General features: G+C 37.4%; 1 protein-coding gene across 4 annotated transcripts; it reads right to left on the reverse strand.

Annotated features, from left to right (window-relative positions):
* Positions 1–405: 405 nt before the first annotated feature.
* Positions 406–20,337, reverse strand: LOC116295449 (uncharacterized). Of its 4 annotated transcripts, none has more exons than XM_031703255.2 (7): positions 20,246–20,337; positions 8,567–10,008; positions 7,523–7,579; positions 6,049–6,202; positions 4,243–4,334; positions 3,257–3,348; positions 406–2,892 (listed from the first exon to the last, which is right to left on the reverse strand). In XM_031703255.2, the coding sequence occupies exons 2-7, from the start codon at positions 9,797–9,799 to the stop codon at positions 2,709–2,711; spliced, it is 1,812 nt and encodes a 603-aa protein (XP_031559115.1). In that variant the 5' UTR covers positions 9,800–10,008; positions 20,246–20,337; the 3' UTR covers positions 406–2,708. The 4 variants fall into 4 exon arrangements, with proteins under 4 accessions (XP_031559115.1, XP_031559113.1, XP_031559111.1 ...); XM_031703253.2 differs by lacking the exon at positions 20,246–20,337 and adding an exon at positions 11,323–11,583; XM_031703251.2 differs by lacking the exon at positions 20,246–20,337 and adding an exon at positions 10,993–11,112.
* Positions 20,338–20,444: the final 107 nt, after the last annotated feature.

Here is a 20,444-nt window from a genome sequence, read left to right on the forward strand (position 1 = left end):
CGACCCCACTCCCCCAAGACAATGTCGGTTCTGGCAAAAGGGAGCAGTGTTTGCTTGAAAGATTGGTTGCACTTCTTTCGCAGCCATTCTCAATCACGCACTGCTCTAGCAATTGCTTCTGTTGCAAAGGTTTTGATAACACGTGCCCTTATAGCTTTGTGTTTTTGTCCACCGAAACCTTCTTTGTTGTGACAGTGCGCATGTGATTGAGAATGGTTGTAAAACTTGTAGCAATAGACCTTTCCTGAATTCACTTGACTGATCACGAAACAATGGTTTGAAGTTGAGGTTGAACTTGATGAATAAAAGAATCGAGTTCAGTCTCGACTTTAAACCATTGTTTTGTGGTCATCCAAGCGAATTCGGGAAAGGTCTATTCTGGATCCAAAAAGAATAATTACAACATTTGCAAAACGTTTTATTTGAGAATATCATAACCACAACACCCATCTCGAACACTGTACAAAATATACCACAGAAATGAATACATCTAATAGAAAACATTAAACTTCTGTGGCAAGGAGTTTTAAAGTTTTATCAAATTCGTACTCTAAAACAGGGGACTGTTCTTATTTAATTTTTTCGTCTTTCCCCAACGCGAGTAAAACGAGATTTAGTCTACCACAAACGTTTTTTACGTTGGTTTTTTTTTTTTTTTGCTATTTTGTTTTACTAATAAACTAATTTTGTCTAAAATTTATCCTAATTCTATATGAATAATTTACAGCCTTTATTAATCGTTTGTGGCTGGTCAAATTTAAATAGATGCATAAAAAAGAGCGACTAGATGTAACCTGTGTAGCATTCGACGGTAGAACAGTTGACAGAAAGTTTGACATTGAAATGGTTTCTCGTTTTTCTCGGTTCCATCCAATTATAACACGTAGTTATGTAAAGGAGGACACGGCTACTCGTCTTTTAGCTATCTATCACGAGGACTCGTTTTTTAGATTTGACAGGTTAAATCAAGTCGCCCCAGCACCCGACAATATTTCAGAGTACTCAACTATGCAACTCAAAATATCGTAATTGTAACTAAGTTTTACAAGAGTATTACACTATTATATTAATTCCCAACTTCAGTTTTACTAAGTTGAACACATCTTATCGATCTTTATCTCATTGTGGTTAATAAATTTCAACAAAAAAGTGACACTAATTCATGGCCTCTTGAGAGAGCAGTTATATCGGTAAACCGGTGCTAATGAAACGCAAGAGTCGAAAAGACTGAAAGCAGCTATTTCCACCTTCATAATCACACGACCAAGACAACCAGCAAAAATTCCAGAAATATAAGTTTCTGGCTTTAGTCAAACAAAGAGTTTGTAGTTATTTTTCAACGGGCGAAAAACTAAGACGTCTTTAGGCTGATATGGTCGTGCAGTTATAAAAGGGTGTACTACTGAGTAATATGTAGCAATTTCCAAAAGATTGTTTCACGAATACTGAATGCTTCCAGGAAAGGTACGATTCTAAAGCTAAAATGCCAGGTTAAAAAAATAGTATAACGTATCCAATAAGCTATGAAAACTGATACTCTTTTCTTTGCTTTTCCTTAAATTTAGTATTATTCAGTAACAATATTCAGTATTTTCAAGATAACCGTTTTAAAATTGCCGTACGATTCACAGGTTTAGTGAAACTGGATACCGGCATTCTCCAGATAGACGGAGATAGAGGTAAAATCCGATGAAATTCTTAAACTTAGATGTAAAGTGAATGTTCAAAAACTTAACTGCGTCATTCAACCACATCTTAATAAATAGAAAAGTCAGAGCTGTAAGGAATAATTCCAAACCCTTACTGTGCTTGTGGTCCAGCTACCTCTTCACCAAACACAACTGGTTAAAGATTTATCTAATTTGACCACTACTTTAACTAAGTTTTAAAAATTTAGTTAGAACGAAGTCATTAAACCCGTGCAATAGATATTAGACTAACACACTTTAGTCGGACCTTATTTCCATTGTTTTATTTTGACTAATAACTTTTATTTCACGGGTTAAATGCCTTCACTCTACTACTAGTTTAAGTAGTAAAGTTAAAACTTTTACATTTCCGAATTTTCTACGACTAACACTTCCCAGTTTTCATCAAAAGTCACAACGAATACTTCGAGAAAACGCCCGTTATTATTTGCAAACTATTCTATCACTATGATATTTGCTACTTTAATCCGCTAAATTTGAGTAACGATGAAAAACCTCTAAAGTGAATGAAAACAAACTCAACGAACTGAGTTCATTAAAGAATATCATAGTCGCCTTTAGTGATAAGACAGGAAGTATACGCTGATAATTTTGTTAGCAGAATCTGCCACAAAAAAACAGATTTCGTGGTGTAGATGGAAATTGTACCGTGACTCTAAAATGGTTCCGGCGACGAAATGTGCGCCATCCAATGACTCTCGAAGGGCTTCTACACTCAACCAATTAAAATACGTGCCATTAGGAGACTTATCAAAAGCAATTGAGCCAATCAAAATGCAACAAAAAGCGTGCCATTCAATGACTCTCAAATGGTTTCCGCCTTCAAGCCTTCAACCAATTAAAATAAGACAAAAAGTGCGCCATCCAATGACTTTCAAATGGTTTACGCACTGAGCCAATCAAAATGCAACAAAAACGTGCGCCATCCAATCACATTCCCTGGATCAGGACACCATTTCAGAGTGACAGTTTTCCAACTGATATGAAATCTGCTGTGGTCTAGTACCACGGGTTCTTAATAATTCTCCCCATTCTGTGGTCGTAAATTTGACGACAAAAGAAGACCAATGATGGATCTGTATTGGGTGGAGGGACAGAGCCAGGCTTGGTAGATTCACCCGGTGGTACAGGAGATAATGGTACACTCCGAGACTCTTGGAATAGTCTGTTCTGGGCTCGATATCTGAAAGATAGACAAAACATCACTTTGATTGAACTCTGAAACAACCTCTGGGATGATCTAAGTCAGGGCATGGCTAACTCACAGATAGAACACTGAAACAACCTCTGGGCTGACCTATGTCAGGGCACGGCCAACTCACAGATAGAACACTGAAACAACCTCTGGGATGATCTAAGTCAGGGCACGGCCAACTCACAGATAGAACACTGAAACAACCTCTGGGCTGATCAAAGTCAGGACATGGCTAAAATCCAAAATACTACCACAGACACAAAAACTTAGGATACAACAAAGGCGAGGGTTGCTTCGGCTGTCCCCAAATCTACCCCCGCTAAGTCTTCTTTGCTTGATGTGGTCATCTTACCTGCAATACTCTGGATAGCTGAGGACATAACACTTATCAACGATACAGGCTACACTGTTGTCATCTTTATGCCTAGATGCCATTACCTCCATCTTGAAAGAAGAAGAAAAAATAATTTAAGTGTCTAGTTGTTAACTCACACACACTGCCGCTACACTCAATGTTCTATGCACACAACAATCAAATCACAAGTTGATTTTTAATGTCGTAAAACCAGAGAACCTGAATAAAACCCTGGCAGCATATATAGGAGAGAACACATCAAACAAAATCAATTCAGATGATGTCGGGAGGGCTCAAAAAGCTAGTGGTGAAAAGCGATATGCTACCCAATTTAAAGAAAACAAAAAATATTATCAAAATAGTGAGAGAGAGATCTCTTTTTTTTTTTTTTTTTTTTTTTTTTTCTATTTTAGATCTGAATTGTATAGTTTTTCCTCTTTGTAATGAATTACTTTCTGTAGACACAAAAGACACTATATCAGTTAAAAATGAATTTTATGCTGCAGTATATATCAAAAGAGATTTAAAAATTGATGCAAATTAATGTTCAGGGCATTTTTTTAGCTTAAAAATATCAATAAATATCTTGCACAATTGAATATATTAACGAACAAATAAAATATTTGCATTTTTGCAAATAGACCTCTTAACCTTGGCATTTCAGACGACGTGTCATTTCAGTATCATTTGTGTGTTTAATGGTTGCACGTGAGAAGACACATGAATATGGATACAACTCAAACAAAGAATCTTATTCTCAAGACCACGTGTCATTCCCTAGAGTATCATTTCTTTGTTTAACGGTTGCACGTGAGAAGACACATGAATATGGATACAAGTGAAACAACAAATCTTATTCTCAAGCGAATGACACACGATATGAAATGAGAAAACCTTACGCCCAAGGTAAAGAGGTCTATTTAGGCAGGTTTCTTTGCTCTAATTGGACATTATCACACAAACCAGTTACAAATGCTACTCACCTCTCCATGGACATGTGGCAGTCTACCAACTTCAGTTTGTTCTGGTCTGTAATACCAAAACACACTCATCATCATTTCACCAGCATTGGGACCTAAAGACAACAAACATAAATTATACAGTTAAGACATTAAATAGACTTGATCAGAATCACTATGTAATCAGGACTTTTTAAGGTGTTTACATAAGTCTTTTTAAGAAAAAGGCAGCTAGACAAACCCACTCAAACAACAGTAAGCATTATTATTTTGTTCTATTATTCTGTACAGGGAAATAAAATGCACCAAAAATGCACCAAGAAAAAAAGCTGAAAAACTACTTTTACTTTACAGTTCATGTATGTGTTTCAAGATTCAGTCTCAGGATTTTATATTCAAAAAAACCTGTTTCTTATTGGTTGCTAGACAATGAAAGTTCCAAATAATATATCAAGTGCCTTATCTTTCAAGTCATATGCCATTCCAAATGATAGGGAAGAGTATAGTGTTCATTTATCAAAATCATTAGAACATACAAAATACATTGTACAACCAATTTTTGTCCTTTATCTGCATTCTGTGAAACAGTAACTAAATTTGTAGATTTATTTTACACTAAATCGTTCAAAATAGTGTTATGTCTATTGTTTTTTTTAAATTGTTTTATCAGAGCTAGTAAAATCACCAATGCATTGAGGATATAATGGCTGCACTTTGAGAGGTCATGCATGGAATGACGTAATTTATTATTTGCATTATTTTTAAGTTGTATGAGAGGTCACGCAATGACGCAAGTCACTGTTTGTAAAGTATTATCCAAAGATTAGTACATGGATCATTAAACAGAACTCATGGCAAGGTTTGTTTGACAAAATAGATATTTCACAATAAAAACTTCCTAAGAATTATAATATATATTTGAAATGAAGGCCAACAAGATTGCAAACACAAGACAAATGATTCCAAACCACCTACACTGTATAGTGAACATCACCCAACATGGCTGCCACTTTTACTCTCTTAGGAATGACTACAAACCACCTATAGTGAACATCATCTAACGTGGCTGCCACTTTTATTCCCTTAGGAATGATTACAAACCACCTATAGTTAACACCATCCATAATGGCTGCCACTTTTATTCTCTTAGGAATGATTACAAGCCACCTATAGTGAACACCATCCATAATGGCTGCCATTTTTATTCTCTTAGGAATGATTACAAACCACCTATAGTGAACACCATCCAACATGGCTGCCACTTTTATTCCCTTAGGAATGATTACAAGCCACCTATAGTGAACATCATCCAACATGGCTGCCACTTATTCCCTTAGGAATGATTACAAACCACCTATAGTGAACACCATCCAACATGGCTGTTGCTTTTATTCCCTTAGGAATGATTACAAACCACCTATAGTGAACACCATCCAACATGGCTGCCACTTATTCTCTTAGGAATGATTACAAACCACCTATAGTGAACACCATCCAACATGGCTGCCACTTTTATTCCCTTAGGAATGATTACAAACCACCTATAGTGAACATCATCTAACATGACTGCCACTTTTATTCCCTTAGGAATGATTACAAACCACCTATAGTGAACATCATCTAACATGACTGCCACTTTTATTCCCTTAGGAATGATTACAAACCACCTATAGTGAACACCATCCAACATGGCTGCCACTTTTATTCCCTTAGGAATGATTCACAGCCATTTTATTCCCTCAAGTATTAATATTGCTTAACAAACAGTATAAGCTTATAAATTAACCAGAACTTCAAATTTCGTGGGACAAAATTAAAAGTTCCACATACCATCATGTTCTTCCCACAATCCTGAAACTCTGGCAACAAAAGGTTGATCTTTTCGTCTCGTACCAGCTTTAAGAAGAACTGAGTCTCTTACATTGATGATCTCATCACCACGCTGAATGCCACTGTAGTAATGCCTTATAACTATCTTGTCATCCTGAAAAAAAAACAACAACATTAATGTCTACATGTTTACACTAGTTTTCACTAGTTTTCCACCTTAATGTCTACATGATATGAATGTCTCTTATAGAGGCTTTGCAACATCACGTGATGGCAGCAATGACATAAGGCAGTAACAATAATTTATTGAATACAGTACAGGGTCCAAAATAAGCGGTCGTCCAGTTGTCAGGGACAAATAAAATTTGCAAATGACGACTAGATTTTGGAATGTGTTTGTCCTTCTGACGACCTACGTTTTGCCAAGGTGTTTTCTTTTAAGATAAAAATAAAAGATTCCATAAAGTCTGAATATAATTCTAAATTATATTTCTTCTGTTTGCTTGTAAAACCTAGAAAATTCATTTTTCAACTGATAAACTTTCAAAAATTCGAGATAACGCATTCATCGGAAGCCATTGAATACCGCTGACAAATTTGATTGCATCTTCTGCACTATAGCTAACCGCTGACCATTGTCATTCAGGCTCTACAAAATGGTGTCCAAGTGGGACTCCTAAGTTTTGCTCTGGACGCCTACGAATTAGAACATGGTTGTCCAAAGGATCACTTAGCTCAAAAGTTAATTTCGGACCCTGCAGTATAATCTGATTTACATGAGAAAGAATTCATTTTCCCAGGAGGAAAAACTCTATTGCTGTGCCTCATGTAACTGCCATCGTGATGGTGCAAAAGCCTCAATACCAATAAATTGTACTCCAGTGGAAAACCTAATTCATTAAAATTCCGTACAGTCTGTGTAAAAGCCCAAAATTGGGGCTTGCATTTTCAGCATGGTTTAAATATAAAGTACACAGGATGTTGTGCATTCAGTACATTATGATGAATATTCAATGTGTTCCAGGCAATTAAAGAATTTATTTGTATTTTTTGAAGTTGTGCATTCTTTACTTTACTGTTGGTATTTGTGAATATTGTGATGCTCAAAAATGAGGCTATAATCCATAATAAATGAGTCTTTGATCAAGGTTGTACAAATTTCAAACTGATCCATATTCACATCTTTTGAAGTAAACTTCATGGTTTCACCAAAAATATGAGAAAGATTTTTTATTTAGCACAAGAAAACCTCTTCATATTTGAGAGTGAAAATGCATTAAGGTTTTCATATATATATACACTAAGGACTGATGTTAAAAGTTTGAAGGATTGACTAAAAAATAAATACATTTAAAATCAGTTTTTTGTCTGATTTTCTTCACTAGCTTACTCTTTTTTCTTTTCTTATTCTTATTTCAAATCTTTTCCAATATCTCACAGATAAGATCAGGATAACTTAAAATAAGTTACTTACCATATAGCAATATGGTTTATCAAGAGGTTCACCATGATATGTCCATCCATTGGTTCTCTAGAACAAAACAAAAATACTTTTAATCCTAATTGTAAAGAAAGAAACTCAGTATGCAATACAAACAAATTCAGCAATTAAAATAATAGCAATTAAAATAATAGTTGCTATGGATAAAAGACTATTTTCATGAGGCAACAGAGAAGTGAAAATATTGCAAAAAATATTTAATTTCCATGTATTTCGTGTTTTAAACAATATTGTTATAACCTTTTCATCCTTTTAAAATGCTATACTGCCACATCCAGATTCACTTACAGACATTAAACATTTATTATAATCATAACTAGGCTTCTTTTAAGCTGCAGGGAAAGGAGCTGTGGTTGCATGGTAACAGTTTAATGAATTTTTTTGGGGTGCAAATTATGAGTGACTTCAGGTGAAAAAACAATTCCTTTCCAAATTTTTAGGTATAGATGTTACAATAAAGTAAATAAAGTCTCTACTATGTTAGGATTTTTTTGAATTAATTACATTATTGCATCTTTGTGTTACTTATTATGAATACATACAAATGTATCTGTAAGTAGTCTGAATTTTTGAAAAATTTTGTAGTAAAATAAAAGTAGTGAGAGAAGAAAAGAAAAGTGAGGATTTTAGGAAGCACCTTCACAATTTTAGCTTGTGATTCACATTTAATATATTTCAAAACAAAAAAAAATTTGACAGTCTCAAAGCCTTAGAACTCTAGTTTTCCACTCTTTCAAGAGTCATAACTTCCTAGGACAAATACAAATCATTAAAAAACTATTCTGAAAGTGCTATGTTACTGTTTCAAGATAGAGGAAATTTCTCATCATTCTGAATGGAATATTTAGAACGACTGAAGAAAATATGGCAAATGACTTAGTTGAGGAATGGATTCTATATTACTGTGAACCACAAATTTTAATGTTTAAAATAAACAGGTTACATATATTTATAAAATTTTATTGTTGTTGGCTCAATTATTTAAATAAATTATATATGAACTTTTACAATACACACCTTTTGTTTCCATGGATCTTTTGCTCGTTCAGCTTGCAATTTTTCAAGCTGCATATTTAAGCTTTTCAAGTAAATATTCTTGACCGGGTTACCAGTTGGTCTGTGACGTCCTAGGCTAAAATTCGAAGTAGAGGTGGCTGCGAAGTTGATTTTTGGGATGCGAAGCGGAGGAACATTGACTAAGTTCTGAGAGTTTTTGGTGGCAATGTTTTCTTTGCTGGATTTGCTGTTCTTGGCATGAGGTATCAAAAGATTACTAGCATTTTTCATTTTATGCAGGGGCCCATCTTTGGCCATCATGGCATTCAGCATTGCTTGGGCATTCAAGCTTGCTGTGCGCTTTGTGGATGCCTTCTTGCTGATTGTATGCTCAACTGGTGGCCGTGGAGGAGCCCCTGGAGCTATCAAATGACTTTTTGTGAATGGAATAGAACCAGACTGGGTATAAATCTGGCCTTTTATGGGAACAGAGAGCACTCGGATATGCTTTAACTGTGGTGGTCGAGGTAAATCAACTTGTATACAAGCATCTACCATAGTTTTAATATTAGCATCAGTGGTGGTATCACATTCCATTTCTAGCTGCTGTTCTCTCTCATAAAGCATGTTATTGATGTCAAATTTTTTGCGTCCTCTTTTTACTGTTCCCTCAGAAGTCGAATCTGCAGCCTCCAATTTACGTTTCTGTCCTATTTTTGGGCCTTCAGGCCTTCCATTTTCAACCAAAATCTCTTTACCCTTTGAAATATATTGAATATTTTCTTGTTTTTCTATGGTGGCTAGTGATTCAAAGGTTAAATAGCCATCAGATGTTGATGAAATTTCCTGTAAAACACATTCATCATTTTCAAACAAATTATCATCGTATGAAGTACTCCCATTCCTTAATCCACCATCATAGTCTTTGTCTGAAGAACCCTTTGACATTCTACGAGATTGATGATGAGTATCGCTGCGCCCTGCTATCGGGCTTGCAGGTTCAAAAAACAAGTTAACTTTTGCTGCTGCATTGAGACTTGCCATTCTTGGGGTCCTTCGTCTTGCTAAGGATCCAATATCAACATCCACACTTGGTTTGTCTACGAAGCCAGGAGTTGGAGCAAGTCTATCGAGCAATGAACTGGACATCCTTGCTCTTCCTCTACGTTTCGGCAATTTGCCGTCACAACCATCCACCTCAAAGTTTGGGTCATCAACCTTTGAGCTTCTAGGCTTTCTTTTTGCTACTTCCATCTTTTCTTTTGGGTGAAAGTTTACAAATGACTGTCCAGAGAGCTTGTTTAGATCAAATTACCAAGTTTACCAATATGCAACTTTCTTCACTTGGATGACTCGCATGACTATTACACTTTCATCTTGTAAAAAATTCTGATTGGAAGAATTTTTTTCTTCAGGAAATGAAACAGTTTTGAAGGAATTTATTATATCCACATAAATAGGCACTGGAGAAAAAAATAGAGAAAAAATGTGAAATTTTATATAAGTATTGAATAAAATACATTATATTAGGGTTACAAATGCAAAATTGCATGTCTGGGCGAAGAGGGGAAAAGAGGGGTGGAGTAGGGGTGCAGCAAATATTTGGAGAACTGAAGAATACTAAATAAGGAGTCTCACAGTATTAATTATCATGGTCTTGTTATTAAATTGTGTCACATATTAACTAAAAATATACCAAAATATCGCACTATAATCCACTGCAAATCTTTGTACTTCACTAAGCTAAGATAATAGTAATGTGGAATTCCAGATATTTGCAAACAAACGACGAGATAATTAAGACGGGCTGAAACGCTTAGAGGAAGAGAACGAGACCAAAACAAGGTAATATTAAACAGATGCTTGAACGAATAACTTAAACGAATTAACTACAAGAACCGTCCTGTCCCGTTCCACCGAAAAAAGGCGCGACAATTACGTCAATTCTGAGGAAATACGAAATAGCGCTCGACTTGGTCGACTTTCTAGTTTTCAGCATTTCCTTCACACCTGCTACTCTTGAAAATACACGGCGAAGGTCTTGCTACGGATTCTCGTCTGATTTTGAAGCTATTTATCGATAATCTCAAGGCGTATTTCGCTGCAGACAAGCCTGTCTTTGAAGTTGGAAAACTGTACCCTTCAACACTAGCGGTTCCCACTTAATCGGGATCAGGGTGTTGGAACGCCACTCACAACACCATAAGAAAATCGCCCACAAGCTAAATCAAAGGACAAGACATAACCACTCCTCCTTACATCAGAAGATAAAAAATCAGGCTTCCTTCGAGGGATCAAAAGGCAAAGAAAATCAGGTTTAGATTTCGGCCGATGGCGCCATGTACACGCTGAATACATTACGCCAGATCGACCTCGGACAAACAGACTCAGTCCAACTCCCAGCGTGTCCGCTCCGATCGACCTCACTAACACAAAAAAACCCTTACCTGCCAATATTAATATGCCCTAGCGAAAAAAACCGGGAAATTCGTCTCTTTTTGTTGAGATATTTTGCGTAGAAACCCCTTTTCAACAAGCTGTTTTGGCCTACGAAACCCACTGCACCCAGAAGCCTTTGCGGTATAGACGCTCAGAACGAGGCTGTAAGTGCTGAGTAATTATTTTATCACACGTCAAAGGATCCGGACTGGAACTAAAAATAACTCTCATATAAACCCTGCCACCTATCACATGCTTAATCTCTCTATAAAGTTATAAAATGTAATGCTCAATTGTTAAGAAATAAACATATTTTGTAAATATATGAGTTTTAAGACCTTTTTGTTGCTTGGAAGGTATATAGGAGTTGCCGACTGGCCTGTTGGTACGAAGTCTGACCCGCGTCTGTGACTTGCTTGAGAAACCTTTCTTAAAGTCCCAGCCAAAGTACTAGTGATACTGATATAGTAAGAAGTCAAGTACGAAACAGTAAAAGTACTCAATGTCTCATCATGATAAGCTGTAACGAAGATTAATGATCTAGCTTGATTTAGCAATTTAGATAGTGTCCTTTTGAAAACCAACACGATACTTCCGTGTTCCCGAAAGCAAAATGATTCACATCATTTGAATACCTGTAACGATCGGTGAATTCTTCGCTAAATTTCTTGAATTAGAAACTTTGTTTTCCTTTATAAAAAAGGGAATTCAATGAAAAGGAAGTTTAAAGCTATTTATTTTGCGTGGGACAGTCCGTTACATCATGTACGCTTTCAAATTCCACTGAAAGTGAACTTTGTCGCTGATGCATGATATATTCACTAGAACAAAGAGTTTTCCCTTTTGATATTCCAAGAATTCTACGAAAGGTGTAGTTTATCTTTAGATTTTTTGATTAAAAAAATCCCCCATCAAATAAGAATTTGCTAGCGTTTAAGAGGTAGCTAAGAAACATTTCACATCGGTTGGACATAGGACTATAAACGGGTAAGTCAATCGTGTGAGGATGTCACTAGCTCAAGCGTACGTACAGGAACCAAATAAGGAAGTGCCTCCGTCTCAACACCGTATCATCATTTTGAATAGAGCTAGACCTAAAATGGAGTTATGTGGCATAAATATTTAGGTTTTACCTCGCTCTTATATTTTTTGCAAACGAAACTAATGAAGTGATTAATGGCTGAGCTGTGGTCCAGTCAACTTCTGCGCCAATGCCTACGGTCTAATCCTGTGAGACTGCAAAGAAAACTAAAGAAAACTCAAGTGTATTTCTTTTTTGAAATGCCTTCAGTTAGAGCTTTTTTCTTTAATCAAAATTAAATTAAATTAATTCAGCTTCGACTTAGCATTCCTCTCACTGGAGTCAAACGGGGAAGTGAAGCCTGACCTTACGGAGAGCAGAATTCTGAATATTTCACTTTCGCTCATCGGATATTTTAATATCAAATGTCCGATACAGCGCATCGAAACTCATCAATATCTAAATCCTCTTTGAAGTCTAGCTAAGCTCAAAATCACCTGCTTCGCGTATCTCGGGACACTAGAACATAATGATTCTATTTATGATCGTAAGCGCAGTGCCGACCAGCTGTCCAGTATAACTTCTGATTTGCGTCATTGAATTTAAACAAACGTACTGTCTTAGCTTCTTGTCACTGTAGATCTAGCCACGCTGACGTCCAAGACATATAAAATAGTCAGAGTATTAACAGGAATACAAATTTATCTTCAGGACACCCGGTATTCCGAGAGACGCGTGTACGATTCCAGCGATATATTTTACGACGACTAATTGGTATAGTGCTATAGTAGCTCAGTTAACAGTGAACACGCGCTACTGCCTAAAACATATTGTATCGTCGAGGGTAAGGACAAAGTTTTCCGATGATAAACTGTTTTAAACATGAAAAACGAAAAAACGAAGACTGCTTAGCTAGTGCTTCACTTTTCCTAAGTGGAATGCATGGATGCATTTTTATGGTACGATCGAATCTTTGCAAGTATACCTTTGAATTAAACTCAGCGAAGTCATCTTATATAATCTGCATTTGGTCCCCTTGGAGTTTAATATCAACATAATTCAACTCAATAGACTTACGAAGCGCTTGCCGTGCCTCTGTTAATTCATGCTACCTTGACGGCTATTCAACCCTTATGGTTTAGTGGACGCCAATCCTCACACCCGTCGCGTTCATTTCCTTTATAGCTCTTTCTACACTAGACATGGCGAATCAATAAGAACCATATGCTTTGTCATCTGAAAGGCTTATAACTGCTACGGATCAGAAGTACGTTATTTCTGCGATTGCAGTTTTTTTTCCAACGATTGCCGGCGTAAAGATTATGATTTTAAAGTGCTACTATGACGAAAATCGCTCAAACTTGGATTCAGCTGAAACTTCCTAAGAATACTCTTTAAAGGTCCAATAATCACTGTATGAAGTGTTTTCTCGATATTCAGGACGAAAGTATGATATTTTTACGATTATTTTTTGGAGTCTGTGACGTCATACACTCATCATCAAACATTGCTACATATATTTCTTTGTATATAAATCCTTAATTTATTTTATTCCTATGAAGCCCAAAGGGTGGCTAATGTGCTTATTTCACATTACTTGTGACTATGATTTATATTTTGGGGTGTTTGGGTATTTCTTTTTCCCTTTACTACTGATATTCTGATCATAAACTACAAAGAAATGTATGGAGAGATGTTCAATGTTGAGTGTATGACGTCACAGACTCCAAAAAATAATCGTAAAAAATATCATACTTTCGTCCTGAATATCGAGAAAACACTTCATACAGTGATTATTGGACCTTTAAAGAGTATTTTTAGGAAGTTTCAGCTGAATCCAAGTTTGAGCGATTTTCGTCATAGTAGCACTTTAAGTCAATCAGAGAGAAAGACGAGACTTGTGAATCGATTTAATGCGAATTTTTTTCCTCAATGCCTATATGATTTTGTGTTCAGCGAAGTGAATGCATCATTTTCAACTTTGATTGCTGTGATTTTATTTGTTGCAATAATTCTTACAACTTTTGTCCCATGCAAAGGCCGCAATATCAACCATAACCACCAACGTACGTAGATTATAGTTCTATGCATTTAATTTGCACAGGTAATCCAGAAAGTCTGCTATAGAATTGTAAAGTAAGCGGTATTGCGTAAGTACGGGTACTTGTGCATTATATTACTTACTTTACAGCAAGGTTTCTGAATTACCCGTGCAAACTAAATACATAGAACTAATGTACGCGGTGCCGACTTTATAAAAGATTCAAGGTAGATTAACGTAAATGGAAAGAACCATGTATGCCCATATTCATGGTAAAAGAATGATTTAAATAACCAACAATGAGGAACTCAAAACTGTTACGTCAGTAGACGGGTAGGAGGTGCGTTGATCTGAAGTTGGGCCCACTCCGTCAGTTTTCGCGTTCCTGACAACTTCATGCATGGAAATTGGGGAGAAGGTTTGGGCATAGTGAGGTGTCAGAGTGTGGTGTTAAAAAATGCAGACACAGAGAGAGCTATGAAGCTATTAATTTCACTTAGTATACTACTAGGATATACCAGTAGAAAAAGAAGGCGTGTTATATACCATCAGAATCAATGACTGATATACTGAACTTTTAGCACATATCGACCCGTTAGCCCATGTCCGTCGACCCGCGTCCCCTCTAAAACACAGGTCGGTGCTTTTACGATTGAAACTAAGATGGGGCGGGTGGATTGATGAAGTCACTAGTAGTTTTCAAAATTGTTATATTTGACTATACTGAATAATAAAATTAAGTTATTAAAATAGATTTGCATGTGTTTGTATGTCATGTCGTTGCTAGGCTTAGCTCTGATCTGAAAATGGAGTTAAGGTATTGCATGGGTCATGTAAGTTTAAGACGACGCGTCACACGGACACACAGCATAATGATGTTGCACCTGTCTTCAGAATCACGGCGGGTGGTGTACGCTGCTAATGCGCCGCCTCTCACCAATGCGACCCGTGTTCGTATGTGAGTAGAGTTGCCTGATGGTTCTCTCCTGTGCTTCGTGGGTTTTTCTCCGGTAAAGTTCCTCCCTCTGTAAAAATATAATCAACTTCTAATTTCCAATTCAATCGTGGAACGAGAGCCACACTTTTGTAAAAAAAAAAATTATATATATATATATATATAAAGAAATCTGTGAATCAATTTTCCGTAAAATAGTGCTCAATACATCGATAGAAGTAGAGCAGAATATTTGTTTGAGAAGAAAAAGTCAAGACAACATTTTTCCCGACAAGCCTGTTTCGTGAATTGCTTCACTCTTCAGGGGATTTAATGATAAGAATATTCGTTACTATCATTTATATAGAAAAAGTATACATAATTAATTAGTGGATGTAGTTTAGCTGTTGCGTAATAATGCTTTGTTTCTGTGGCGGCATGAAGATACAAGTTCGTTGCGCTTATTTAATGATGAGAGTTCCGGTCGATAAATTATTAGAAACTTTTCTTTAAGACAAAGGTTACATCTTTTGCTGGAGCTGTTGTAGGCGGAGCTTGAAGATAGGACGCGCCATAAAATGGAGTAGCTGATATTACCGTTCTTGAGAGTCCAGATGTATTTGCTGAGTTCAGTCGAGTTTTTATGTTGTTCGTGGCGGAATGAGGCGGTGTGGTTTCTGTATCTTGTTTTGAAGTCGTTTTCTGTGAGTCCTATGTATGTTGCGGTAGTGTTGTTGTCCTTTCTTGTGACGGTGGCTTGGTATACAACTGATGATTGGAGGCAGTTGCCATTAAGCGGGCAATTGTTCTTTTGTCGGCAGTTGCATGTTTTCTTGTCCTTTGTGTTGTTTGCGGTGTCGTTGTCGTCTCTCGGTGGATGTAAAATGCGCTTGTTATGATTGTCAATGATTTGTTTGGCATTGTTCATGCAGCTGTAACTGATCTTGATGGTGTTACGATTAAAGACTTTCCTAAGATTATGGCCTCTAGGAAAGTGTTTATCAACTAGGCCAAGGAATCTCTGTCCGATATTGGTGCTGACATTTTTGCTAAATGGGGGGTTGTACCAGAGTATGCCGTTTCGTTGTCTGTTTTTGCGTTTTGTGGTCGCGGTTGGTTCGTAGTTTAGGATGTACTGGTATCCGCTTTCGTCAAGTGCTTTTTGATATGGAGGGGCAGCTTGGTCGAAGGATGCTTTGTCGGATGGAAGGGATGACAGTCGTCTGTTGATGCCGGCAGGTATGTTGTTGGTAGTGATTGGTGGATGGTTGCTCTCACGGTGGACGTACTGCAGTGTAGTGTTAGGCTTTATGTAGGGCTGGTAGGTATTTTGGTTTAGGTTGAAAGTAGCATCTAGGAAGTTGATGATCTGCTTGTTGGCTTCGATGGTGATGCGTAGTCCGTTGTTGTTGAAGATTCGGCAAATGTCTTTCTTGATATTTTCAGTTTCTCTCGGTGTGGCGTTAGAAATGGCTAGTCCGTCGTCTCGGTACAGTCCGCATTCATAACACTTAAAGACCACAAGCCGAACTTCGCTAATAAACCGGCCTGCCGTCTAATCAATCCTACTAAATCCGAGATAGGCAAAATCAGTAAAAGAATCCTCGACAGAATCAACAACAAAATCACGACAGCATCGAAATTCAATCAATGGAAAAACACTGCCTCCGTAATCGAGTGGTTCAAATCCATCAAAAACAAACAACAACACAGTTTTATTTGCTTTGACATCGTTGAATTTTACCCATCAATCAGCCATGACCTCCTTAACAGAGCGCTTGACTTCGCCTCAACATACGACAATATCACCAACGACGAACGAAACATCATAATTCATGCTAAGAAATCAATCCTCATACACAAGCAGCAACAATGGCAGAAGAAAGGAGACACAACATTTGACGTTACAATGGGCAGCTATGACGGCGCTGAAACATGCGAGTTAGTAGGAAGTTTTCTTCTTTCTCAACTACAGAACCTTAACATCAACGTAGGACTGTACCGAGACGACGGACTAGCCATTTCTAACGCCACACCGAGAGAAACTGAAAATATCAAGAAAGACATTTGCCGAATCTTCAACAACAACGGACTACGCATCACCATCGAAGCCAACAAGCAGATCATCAACTTCCTAGATGCTACTTTCAACCTAAACCAAAATACCTACCAGCCCTACATAAAGCCTAACACTACACTGCAGTACGTCCACCGTGAGAGCAACCATCCACCAATCACTACCAACAACATACCTGCCGGCATCAACAGACGACTGTCATCCCTTCCATCCGACAAAGCATCCTTCGACCAAGCTGCCCCTCCATATCAAAAAGCACTTGACGAAAGCGGATACCAGTACATCCTAAACTACGAACCAACCGCGACCACAAAACGCAAAAACAGACAACGAAACGGCATACTCTGGTACAACCCCCCATTTAGCAAAAATGTCAGCACCAATATCGGACAGAGATTCCTTGGCCTAGTTGATAAACACTTTCCTAGAGGCCATAATCTTAGGAAAGTCTTTAATCGTAACACCATCAAGATCAGTTACAGCTGCATGAACAATGCCAAACAAATCATTGACAATCATAACAAGCGCATTTTACATCCACCGAGAGACGACAACGACACCGCAAACAACACAAAGGACAAGAAAACATGCAACTGCCGACAAAAGAACAATTGCCCGCTTAATGGCAACTGCCTCCAATCATCAGTTGTATACCAAGCCACCGTCACAAGAAAGGACAACAACACTACCGCAACATACATAGGACTCACAGAAAACGACTTCAAAACAAGATACAGAAACCACACCGCCTCATTCCGCCACGAACAACATAAAAACTCGACTGAACTCAGCAAATACATCTGGACTCTCAAGAACGGTAATATCAGCTACTCCATTTTATGGCGCGTCCTATCTTCAAGCTCCGCCTACAACAGCTCCAGCAAAAGATGTAACCTTTGTCTTAAAGAAAAGTTTCTAATAATTTATCGACCGGAACTCTCATCATTAAATAAGCGCAACGAACTTGTATCTTCATGCCGCCACAGAAACAAAGCATTATTACGCAACAGCTAAACTACATCCACTAATTAATTATGTATACTTTTTCTATATAAATGATAGTAACGAATATTCTTATCATTAAATCCCCTGAAGAGTGAAGCAATTCACGAAACAGGCTTGTCGGGAAAAATGTTGTCTTAACTTTTTCTTCTCAAACAAATATATATATATTATATATATATTTATTCCTATATATTTACTGCTGTCGTAAAATAAGAACGATTTATTTATTTTATTTACCTGTCTTTGATACGTTCCTAGCTATTCCTGTGACACTTATTTTGTGGTCATCGAATAAACTTCGAAGTGCACGATCAACTAACTGCTCAAGTGCAACGTTCTAAAGATAGCGCGACGCAACCAATCATCTACCAGAAGGCTTTTTTTTGGCTTCTGTTTTATAAATCTCAACCACTTTCATAGGAGAAAGCTCCTTGTAACCATTTGTGCATGTGGTACAATATTTTTCCTGGACTCAAATGTCGGAGCCTCGTGTACGACATATACAACCACACACACAGTAATAGACCTTCGCAAAGTCCGCAGCACCCTTTGTCAGTGAATCTTAACTCGCGACTTCGTCACTCACTCGCTACGCTCGAATAAAACAGTCGCCTCGGTCGGTAAACAAGAGAGGTCGACTTGGGGCAAATCTACTCACTCTACTAGGTGGCTATACTGATACAGCATTTGATCGCCCATGCGACTAATAAAAGTCTAGAACCACACTGGTACCATAGAGCCGGGAAATCGTGGGAGGAAAAGAAGGATAGAAACTAAAGAAGGCATTAATCTACAACATTCGGGTATTGCTTTTTTAACGGGGCTAAACTAGGATGAAATTGATTGCTAGATAGCATACGAAAAGTACAAATCACTGCGATAATGTTTGGTGCATTCCAGTTTTCTCTGCAACTTTTTTCGCAACAGCGTTGCGACACGAGTTTCATGCAAGAGTGTCTACACGGTGCAACCGCGGAGACACAATCGTTGCCAAAAGTAGAAACGAATCCTACTTTTCGCAACGATTGCTGCAACTTGTCTCGCAACATTTTTCAAATTACGCTGCAGGTTACACGCCGCAATGCTCCATGCAAATTGTGTCGCGCCTTTAGTGATAGTTTAGATTTGTGGTGATCATGGAATCGAAAAGGATAGTATAGTAAGCCGGCTACTAAAGAGTGAGAGTGCAGGAAAAGGAGGGAAGAAAAGAAAGAAGGAAGAAAGGGAGAAAGAAGGAAGCTAACGACGGAACTAATAGACGTACGAACGAACGAAAAACGAAACTGAAACAAAGCACAAAAATAAATAAACAAGCCAGAGAATAAGGAAACCGAAAGAAAAATTATAATAGGAAGAAAATGGGCTTCAAAACGAAAACGGGATTAACAGACAAGCAACGCTGATCAGTCTTTAGAAAAAAACATGTAGGCCTTCGATTCAGTCTCTTTCTAAAGGTGATTCCAAAATGAAATATCCCAGTTGCTTCAATTGATTAGCATTTTCTCGATATAAATTTACAATTCATGATCATGGGGAGACCGACCTCATACATGATACTTCATTCAATTTGACCGAAATCCAATAAATATAATCAGCAAAATGAAAAATTGGTATTATTAGTGCGTCAGCGTTGCATCTTAGTAGGCTACACCTTGTGGACCACGGAGAAGCGTCTTTACAGTCCTTATTTTTTGAAGTTAGCTAGTCCTATATTCATCATTGAATACCCAAACCTTCAACTCCAATACTAGTAAGATAAACAGCCATACTATTAACCATGTTAACTGTCTAGGTTCTGCTTAGCCTTAATTGAACTTTCAAGTATAAATCATAATTGAACTCAGTCCATAACCAAAGAAAACCTCGAAGAGTATATCTTGTAATAAATTTTACTTTAAAAATTTCAGGTAAAATTTTAGTAACGTGTTGAATTGTAGATTAGGAATAAATGTCTCTAAATTCTGGCTTATCTTCATCGGTATCTGATTTGTGGCCATATTGTTCCGCTATTCAAACGTACGGCAGTACGACGAATCAGTTCATAGCCGGGTAGTGTAGTATGTAAATCAATCTACCATAGGTGATTTAGTAAATGATGGATGGCGGCCCTATCAAGCAGCTAAAATCCCCAAGGTATCTCTTATATATTGAGATTTAGAATATCTGAATACTGTATATCTTACCCTATATATTCCCCTGTGTTGTCGAGTGGTTCTTTCCGTCAATTCTCTTATATTTTAGTCACCATTGCCTCAATTGAACACACCGTACCCGCCGCCATTATTCACTAGATTTACTGGTAACGTATAAAGATGACGTTGCTACTCTGACGTCACGTTACGTACGCGTTAAACCGTTCAACCCGTCGATTATTCTAGAACT

This window comes from Actinia tenebrosa, unplaced genomic scaffold, assembly GCF_029948245.1.
Source record: "Actinia tenebrosa isolate PJP-AT-01 unplaced genomic scaffold, QUT_ActTen_1.0 PGA_scaffold11__36_contigs__length_13525064, whole genome shotgun sequence".
NCBI classification, from domain to species: Eukaryota; Metazoa; Cnidaria; class Anthozoa; order Actiniaria; family Actiniidae; genus Actinia; species Actinia tenebrosa.

What these genes read in the sequence shown, in the direction of transcription:
- LOC116295449 (XM_031703255.2), bottom strand. Translation starts at nt 9,799, where the DNA reads ATGGAAGTAGCAAAAAGAAAGCCTAGAAGCTCAAAGGTTGATGACCCA. An exon ending in ATAAACCATATTGCTATATG is followed by an intron (nt 6,203 to 7,522) that starts GTAAGTAACTTA and finishes TTTTTTTTTCAG; the next exon opens with GATGACAAGATAGTTATAAG. An exon ending in ATTGTGGGAAGAACATGATG is followed by an intron (nt 4,335 to 6,048) that starts GTATGTGGAACT and finishes TGTTGTCTTTAG; the next exon opens with GTCCCAATGCTGGTGAAATG.